Below are 9,917 nucleotides of genomic sequence, written 5' to 3'. Positions count from 1 at the left end.
GATAAACGTCTTACGACCGACGAAATGTATTATTATTTTTAGTCAGTGTTTTCTATACAACTCATTAAATAGTTTATTATATAGCCTCGGAACAATTCATAACACACACAAAAAAAAGGTCAGAGTCCAGGTAGACGGAAACCTTCGGACCGCCGTGCCGTACCGTATTTCCCGTTATCGGCCGACTGCTATTGTTATTTATTATATGAATATAGATATACAAATTACACGTAAAAATTTATTTTTGCCAATTACAACCCTTTAAAATCAAAATTTTAAAAATCGGGCGACGTGGTGACACTCACGAAGGTATTTGCAACAACTTTGTGAAAAAAAATTGGAAAAAAGTTAAATAGCGTCGTCACAAAATTGGTACATAAAAAAGGCCTGTTCTTTTATATATATAAGGATCGTCGCAGTCTTAAATTGTACCTCACCTATATGAGGTCCGAGAAATGTTATTTTCCAGCGCTACAGCCTATCCTCCAGTCGGCCAACCTAGTCGGCGGCGACCAGTTTTCGTCGGGCAGCAGTGGTAAAGCAAAACCTGTTTGTCATTTCTACACTATGTCAACTATTTGTACATCTGTCGTGTGGTATTGCCGCGCCCCCTCGTACTACGTTTCTCAAGAGGACGGCATATTTTGTTGTCTCCTTCTTACAAGTGCGGAACATAGTAAATTAACGCTCAGCAGATCGCGTACATTTAGCTTCATTGTTTTAAAACTTAGAGTGAATCGATCTATTATGAAACTTGATGGTAAGAACATTATCTGTGTTTGTATGTGATTTTTTTTTACGAGAATTTAGTTCTTAAGTGAGTTAAGAGCATTTAATATATTATATACTCAAAAGTTGTTAAAACATTGAACTATCGTAAAGTACTCACATACAAACACATACAATGTTCTTACCATTAAGTTTCATAATAGGTCGATTCACTCTATTTTTTAAATTATCGAAGGTAAACGTCGTGATCTCCTGAGCGTAAATTTGTTATGTTACGCACTTGTAATCATTTATAGGTAATATTATATAAGTAATAATTTGAAAATAGGTATAATAGATTATTGTAGGTAGTTGACTGATATTATTATTAGTCGGGTTATCTATACCTAAATGAACCATGAAAATCCACCGTTTTTAACCATTTTGCACATACATATTATATGTTTCCAAGTACAGACAGGTCGTAATATTATTAAAATAATGGCCAATACTCCCGGGTAACACCTATTAAATATAATAAAAAGAAAATGCATGTGTGCGTCCTATAGAATTAAAAAATACTCTACCTATTTTGAAAATTTAAGATTTGGATAATAGCCAATTAGATTGAACCTGTCATTTTAGGGTTTGCTTACCTGTTATTAATAACAGGTTCATAACCTCATATACCTTTAATTCTATTTGTACCTAATTGGTTCGTGTAAGAAAAAAAGTTACTAATTATTAAATCCGCCGCAGGTAGATTCCCCATCTTGTTTTAATATATCCCCGAGAAATGTCAGGTAATATACCTATAAATCAAGGTACAATCATATCCAATAAATATGTAGGTTTACGATGAGTCAGTTAGGTTGAACTTTCGTTTATAATATGGAATTCACTTACCCGTTCAATAGTTGTAGTCACATTATAACTAGCTCCTTATATATAATTGTTCATTTTTAAACATGAGAGTACTAGAAATTTTGTGACTCTCGTACCGTATACGTATACGGTATTATTAGTACAGAGTTAATTTTAAAATATGGACTTTGAGTATATTTAAAAATTCCAAAAATCAGAATTTGAATAAATTCATTATTAATGGAAAAAAATGGGGGTGAGCATGCTTGGTGATTTACCCTGTATACTATTATACCTACATCTTTAACAAAAGTAGGTACATAATACTTGATTCATTTTTTTTACTTAAACACGGTAGGTACATAGGTACTTAAAATTGTTTATTGTATATTATATTATCTTATACTGTTATATTTTATGAAAATATGTTGGGTATATTACGAGTGCGACATCTGTTGAACGTTTATTTCATTTTTCGATCGTTGCAGTGGCTGAAGTTATTTTGTATAAAAATGTTATATCCATTGCGAGTGCGACATCTGTTGGAGCCTTCAAAGGTAGATTATATTTTTCGGTCGGTCGCTACAGTGTCTGAAATGCTGAATATTAATAATAATAATAATAATAATAATAATGGCCGCTGCAGATTTGTTGTCGAAATACTCCCGCTCACCCCAACCACGGACCCATCATAGTTCTTCGTTCTCCGATAATCTGGCGCACCAAAACCGATGACCGCTGGCTCTCAAAAAAATAAACTGTTCTCATTCAAAAACTCGTACACAATAAGATGTAAAAATTAAAATTCAAACAACGGCAGGGCTTGCAAACGTTATAATAACGTTATATTTGACATAAAACGATTGCAATTTGTAAACGTTATTATAACGGAAAGTGATAATCAAAAATAATTAAATACCGAAAAACAAAACATAACGATTAACAAAATATATTATATGTATATCATTAAACAAAACATAATTCAAAACGTAATTTATAGAATATCATTAAACAAAAAATAACGCAAAACGTAATTTATAGAATATATCTAATTAAACAAAAAATAACGCATAACGAAAAATTTTAAAATTTATTTATTTAAAAGATCTATTAGTTTCGTAGAAACATCTATTTCATGCAAATAATTTAAGAATTGATTATAATTATTATATTCCGTATCCGAGCCATTACCTATAGTACCTACCCGCATTAGTTATTATTTTTAAATTTAATAGGTATTTTAAACACTATTTTAAATAACGATAAATGCAAAACTTAAATAACGTTTTAGTTCTAAATATCGATAAACACATAACTCGTATATCGTTTTAATTCTGTATAACAATAAACGCAAAACTTGGATAACGTTTTAATTCTGAATAACGATAAACGCAAAAGTTGAATAACTTTATAATTTTAAATAACGATAAACGCAAAAATTGTGTAACGTTTTAATTGTAAATAACATAAAACGGAATTTTTTTTCAAATGCAAGCCCTGATAAATCTTTTAAACTCGAACAATTATTAAATATTAGTATATAATGATTCGAGGGAAGTTGCCACGAACGATGGTCGTGACCTACCATTACCCACATCTACAGGATAAACAACGCGTAACCATCACGGTGATAAACATATACACGTCGACTTTAATGCCCCCATAAACTTGTCATTTTTAAGGAGATGTTGTTAGGCAATTATTTCGTCCCTGCGGTGACTGCTCATATTTGTCTGTCTAGTAAATTATCATTAGTGTGTGTATACTCCACAAACACCATCCGCATCATACATATTATAATTACGCACGTCGGTGGACATTAAATTTAATCATGAGATCAAAATATTCAAAACCAATTTACGGACGTGAAATAGCTATACGCCCGACAAAAATTTAAGCATAATTAATTATACTTTCAAAGATTTGATTTAAAAAAAAACGCTAAGATGTTTGAATACATTATCAAGATTACTTATTGCGTCGGTAGGAGCACTTTTTCAATTTCAAGCAAATTCTTGACGCTAATAAATATTTTAAGTTTAATCAATTTTTCCAATTATGCTAAATATATTAAACGTTTTGAATATATTATTATTATAATGTTCTAACCCATACAAATTAAAATTTATTTCGAAATTACAAATCTTTAACTTTTTTAATCGAAACACTAAGTACCTACTTTAATTTTTGTCAAGTTTTTTCGATCAAAAATTGATATGGTTTGAAGAATATTCGGATGCTACAAAGAGTCGTGATAATAGTCGACAACATATAAACTATACAGGCGATAGAGGTAGGGGTGAACACTGAACATGTCTACCACCTTTCCGTAACCACTCTCCGCGTCTACCAGGGTCAGTTTATTGAACACGATGCAGTTACTCGCTCAGGGTAATCATTTGGCGTTTACATTTGTCTCGATCAGTTGTCTGTAGTTAGCGGAAGCAGCAGGCCCTCCAGCTATAACCACCAGTTCTAGCAGACAAACCACGGCCGGCGTCCATACTTCCATCGTAGTGAGTATATATAGGTTTATGTTATATATATTTAGTATTTACCAGCTTGTTGTTAATTATTGTATATAATATAATGCATTCATCCCCACTAATTGCGCAAACCCGTAGTCCACGCATTACGATACGTTTCGATTTCGTTTAGATGTTTTCCCCATCCGCCAATCGTCGTACGCGCGCGCGCGTTCGATGGCGGCCATTTTGAGCACTCTGCCGGTTTTTCACGGTGGCGAAGTTTACCCATGCAAATAATATGTTACACTTTGAGGATAGGACGAGAATAAAAAAAAAAAACTCATGTAAATATCTATTGTCGTAACGACGTCATAATTTATCACGATTAATAATTTTAAAAAAATTGTTGGCCTCCATCTGATACCTACCTATTGGCTATTATACGCGTATAAAATAATTGTATATATTATTATATGCAATCACACCTCCACACCGGAAATCCCGGGACGACTTTCGGGACGACTTTTAGCGCCGCCACTAGATTTTTTTATCACAATTCGCACTTTCCCTAGCACTATGCGTTAACAATAATGTGTCGTCCGTTCATTCTGTAGAATATATTTTGTACGTCAAGGCGGTGGCCATTTTCTGACAGCCAGTCTAATATTGTCGTGTGACATCGATAACCATACCCGTATCGCTGCAACTCGTTTGCGCACATTTAAAATTTTTTACCTGAAAATCGACGACTCGCTTACTCATTACGAAATCAGTCGTTTACCTGTTAACGAATTTTACGAAAACTTAAACTTATTGTTTTGAAAAAAATAAAAGTTAGTTATGGCAGTAACGAGGTCTCTTAAACGTATATGACCCCCCCTCCCCCCGGAGACCTACTGCCGAACGATTACCTCAGCACCGCCACACGGGCCACTGCAATTTCTTATCGTAAATTCGTAACGTGAACCATATCTCCTAAAACTGATGCGTCGTTTATAGTTAAAATACTCTCTATACTCCGTGCCACGAGAGAACTCATACGGCGGCTGACCGAAACTCGTTTTTTCTCGAGCGTCCCCCTCTCCGACTCCACAGTCGATATCGCATACGTCTAGCCGTATGGTGCCGTACTATGCGTTAACGTAGCGCGGCGGTGGAAATTTGGCATCGCAACGGCGGAGTGACTGATCATTTGGGTACGCGCACTGTGGCGCGGAGTATAGATATAAATTCGTAGCAGTGGCGGCCATATTTCGACGTACAATCTTGTCCATTGGATTTCTAGACACGGTGCATCTATACATATAGGTATATATTTTTTTTATACTAATAAATATGTCTTGTATTACGCGGCAGCCAAGGGCGCACCCCCTCCCTCACCCACACACGAACACCCACGACCCAAGCAAGGCATCTCGACTCGCGTACGACAACCTTACCGCTGCCACTGAATTACTTATCAGAACATGCGCTTCTCGAAGTTTTGTCCGTTAACATGCTCAGTGGGGCCCATTATTATTCGAAATAAACACATAATAATAATAATATATAAATATCTATTTTTTACTTGTACTGGTGAGTAAGTCTTATTTTCTACAGCACTCAAGGACAAACCGAGTCCCGGGACGATTAACTATAGCGCCACTAATTTTTTTTTTTAACAACGCTGCGCACTTCCTTTAACGTTGGTTCATTGTTATTGGCGTTTCGGGTTTCTCGCGGACACAGCGACGTGTGTGACGAACAGGTTGCTGGCGTGCGGCAGCCATTATCAAACACGCATATTCAACCGGTTTAATCCAACCTCGCAGCGTAGACTATGATAATGTATATATACATGTTATTGCTTTTTTTTCATATCCATTAATTTGTATACGTTAACGGTTTTAGTAGGTACCTACTTTCAGGGGAAGTAACGCTAGGGGAAGTAATGCTAACGCGGTTCCCCCTCTGGCTCTCGATACCACAAAAAAAAAAAATATGGATTTATATTGGATGAAATTATTATTTTCCAACGACCGTTCTAATCCCACACGACCACCTCCCATATCCATGACTATACCAGTTTATCATGTTTTGGGACTGACAAAACAATGACCTCCATCACGCTAATCCCCGCCGCTTCTGATTTGATATACTGCAGGACCACCGACCCGAAAATATACCTACGTTTTATCGTCATATTATCATAGAAAACGATACTCGTACTAATTTTTCCGGCATGTTGATCTCTAGTTATGTTACTTACGTGGCTATGTTCACGTGTAGTTTATGTGACATAGTTTAATACAGGGCTGGATTGGTGAGGCGAGATACCGAAAAAATCTTGGTAGACCGCTTAAACTTTGAGCTGTGCATGTGAGTATTGGTGAAAAATGAAAATAAATGCACGTTTAAAATATGATTAGTCACCTATAAACGCATAAACATGTTGGACGTAATTTTGGGCCAGTGAATATGTAAATGGACCGCTTAGAAGTGAAAATCTCGATGGACCCATGCATAGTACATACTAATCCAGCCCTGGTTTAACGTGACATTATCTCATGTGACACATAAATTGACTATACATACGGCATTAGCAAAATACGATTCCCATGCTTTAATCAGAAATTAAATATTTTATCTAGCTATAGCTATTATTCTTAGAAATTCAAAATAATAATTAGCTCTAACTAAATCGGCCAGATTTTTATTAAATTTTAATATTTTTTTTTTGAACTATTTTAAATAATACAACAAAACGGCTATATTGAAAATTTTAAAAACTGAATGGCCTAAAAAAATTGAAAATTATGCTATTCTATTAACATTTTCTTACTTGATACTTCAAAAACAAACCGAATTTAAATATATTGGTTTTCTATGGAGATACTAATAAAGATTATAGGTGACTTTTGGGACAACTGTATATTATTCATTTTTTAATTTATTGTTTTTTTTTTTTAGAATAAAGATAAACATGTCTCCCCATCAAGGAACATCGTCCAGAGATTCTAGAAGAATGAAAAGGAAAACCTACAAGAAAGTTGAGAAATGTACCTATTATCAATTATTAATTATTTTTGTGCTTTCAATTTTGATTAATTGTTATATTAATTTTTATTAGTATTCAAGCGGGGTTTATCGAGGTTGAAAAATTTGATCTTGGATGCAATTGATAATCATGCCGTTCTACTATTTGCGGAAAGAACTAAATGCTTGTTATGTAGCCAATTTCTAGTCATGGTGATTTTTATATTTTGTTATTCTATGTTACAAAATAATAATAATGTGTATTTGAATGTATTTTATAAGAGCGCAAGGAATTCATGCTGTGAACTATGTTTCATTGAATGGATGAACGAGGATGACCCCGAAGGCGAGATTATTAAGTGTAGAAACTGCGATACACCAATCAAAGCTGTGCTGAGTGGCAAGGAACTTAAAGAATTTTGCGATATAGTTGAACTCAAAGATAAAAAACCAAGTAAGGAAGTTGTGATATTTATAAATAATTTAAGTTTATTTTACTAGTGATTTAGATAAAACCTCTATAAGGGTCAAATGTTTTGTCATAGCAGTGGTTAAAAGTATAAAAAATAAAATTGTTCAGTGGCCACAAAGACTATCATGCAAGTGTCGGTACTTATAAGTTTTATTCTATTGCTATATTATATAACTTTTATAATATTTACTGCATGTTTAGTATTTCCATCACAAATTATTATTTTTAATATAATATACTTATAAAAAGGAATTAACCAAGTCCCTAGAGCAGCGATACTCAACCTGCGGCCCTCCAACGATTTATATGTGGCCCGAACAGAACTCGTTGAATTGATAAAAAAATATAAGTTTCAAAACTAATATTATTATAAATATAAAATTTAACAATAGATAAGGATGATTATGTTTTTGGTATTTTTTCTATTTATAACGATTTTGATGTATTTTATCTTATCGCTAAACTAAATTTTGGAATTTAGTGCCAGGAAAATACAGAACCCTACAAAAATGTGCCCACTTTTTGATGACAATGTTCACATCAACATATCTATGTGAAACTTCATATTCAAAAATGAAATAGGTATGCAAAGAATGTGTACAGAAATCGGCTTACTGATCTTGACGACTTGTTAAGAGTAGCATGCAGCAACTACAAACCAGATATGTCCAAAATAGTGAAAAAACTATCTCAATTTCAAAATTCATACTAATTAAATAAAAATATTTAATTAGTGTGAATTTTATTAAGTTTATTAAGAATAAATATTTAATTACATTTTTTTTATAATAAATTTTCAAATGTTATACAATATACACAATAAATAAATTTATTTTTAGTTTTTTTTTTAATTTCAGTTTTATTCATTTCAACTTGCGGCCCGCGTAATATTTTAAAATATTTTATGTGGCCCAAATAAAAAAAAGGTTGAGTATGGCTGCCCTAGAGCATGGGTGGCATATTATTTTGACGCTACGTCCCAAAATTTACCATCTTTTTTTTTGATTGTGTCGTTAAATTAGGAAAAGAGGTACATCAAAACTAAGGTACATATTAATATATTATGAGCATACTACTATTTGTCGGTCAATAACAATTCTTCAATTTTCTATGTAGATATTAATAATATATACATTGTAATTTTATTTATTACTAAAAATGAAAATAATTTTAATATATAATATAAATATAAATATTTTTCGCGTGCACTCATAAATTATAATTGTTTTCCATCCCTGCCCTAGAGGAACTGCGAAGACCCTTTACCCTCAAAACTGCACGGGTTTGGTTTTAAAAGAAATGTTTACACACAAATAATATTATAACGTTATAACATGTGTGTAGAATGTGGTGTTTTTAAAGTGTTTAAATCTTAATATATACATACCTAACTAAGTTGTCTAAAAAGATTTAATGATGTTTTCTCTTTTTATTTTAAAAATAGGTCCGAACGGACACTTTGGTTATCCTGTATTAAGCAAAGTAGCGATGGACCAGTTATTCGTGGACTTCAAAAGCAACACGGACTCTGCAGATGAAAGAATCCAAAATCCATGAATTAAATTTAAAAAAAATTGACAACATTTTGTGTACCTCCAATGTTTGCAACACCATCAACAATGATAAATTACATATTATATAATACATAGTAACAATAATTAATTTAATGTTTAATGATACATATAATAATATAAAAGTAACTTTTTTACATATTTTGAAGTACCTAATAATAAATCTTTCATAAGTTTGAATACTTTAATCTTTTTTTTTCAAAACAATCCACTTTTTGTTGTCTACGCCACGGTAAAAACTATATTTTTCTATCTCCAAGCCATATTAAAATAAAGTCCATTTAAAATAATGTAGAATTTGGTAGCCGGCGACCCAAGCAGCCCATTGAAACATAATTCGGTTTAGGTCGCCGGCCACCCAACTGGCTTCACAATAAATAAAATCATTTGGATCCCCAGCGGACATGTGGCAGCCAACGTGTTAACCTAATATTAAAACTATTTAAAAGTTTAATACAAAGATCGTATCATATAGTAATACAATATGTTAACAAGCTATCAGATACCTAAATGTTGATGAACATTAAAATGTGTTCTCAATAATTTTAGATGCTATATGAATGTATAATATGTATCCTGAATCCTTAGAGTCTTAGACCATAATATTACTTATAAATAATATTATTAAACACTTTTTTCTAAGCAACTACTGAAGATTTTAACTTGTATTTATAGTTTATTATCATTTTTAGTATAAAAAAAATGTAGTTTACACCTATAAATACCTTTACAATGTATTTTATTATTTCTTGTTTAAAAGGAAAATAACTAATAAAACTCATTATAGTTCACATAAAGTGCCAGGGTTACTGAACAAAA

The 9,917-nt window shown here is 32.6% G+C and overlaps 1 protein-coding gene across 2 annotated transcripts; it reads left to right on the top strand.

The window, feature by feature from the left end:
* The first annotated feature begins 3,963 nt into the window (after positions 1 to 3,963).
* LOC132945447 (uncharacterized) lies at positions 3,964 to 9,245 on the top strand. 2 transcript variants are annotated; one of them, XM_061015192.1, is made up of 5 exons: positions 3,964 to 4,088; positions 6,990 to 7,078; positions 7,150 to 7,268; positions 7,338 to 7,509; positions 8,972 to 9,245. In XM_061015192.1, the coding sequence occupies exons 2-5, from the start codon at positions 7,003 to 7,005 to the stop codon at positions 9,082 to 9,084; spliced, it is 480 nt and encodes a 159-aa protein (XP_060871175.1). In that variant the 5' UTR covers positions 3,964 to 4,088; positions 6,990 to 7,002; the 3' UTR covers positions 9,085 to 9,245. The 2 variants fall into 2 exon arrangements, with proteins under 2 accessions (XP_060871175.1, XP_060871176.1); XM_061015193.1 differs by lacking the exon at positions 3,964 to 4,088 and adding an exon at positions 5,134 to 5,348.
* Positions 9,246 to 9,917: the final 672 nt, after the last annotated feature.

This window comes from Metopolophium dirhodum, chromosome 5 (genome assembly GCF_019925205.1).
Source record: "Metopolophium dirhodum isolate CAU chromosome 5, ASM1992520v1, whole genome shotgun sequence".
NCBI classification, from domain to species: domain Eukaryota; kingdom Metazoa; phylum Arthropoda; class Insecta; order Hemiptera; family Aphididae; genus Metopolophium; species Metopolophium dirhodum.
This window is presented reverse-complemented; position numbering and strand designations above follow the sequence as displayed.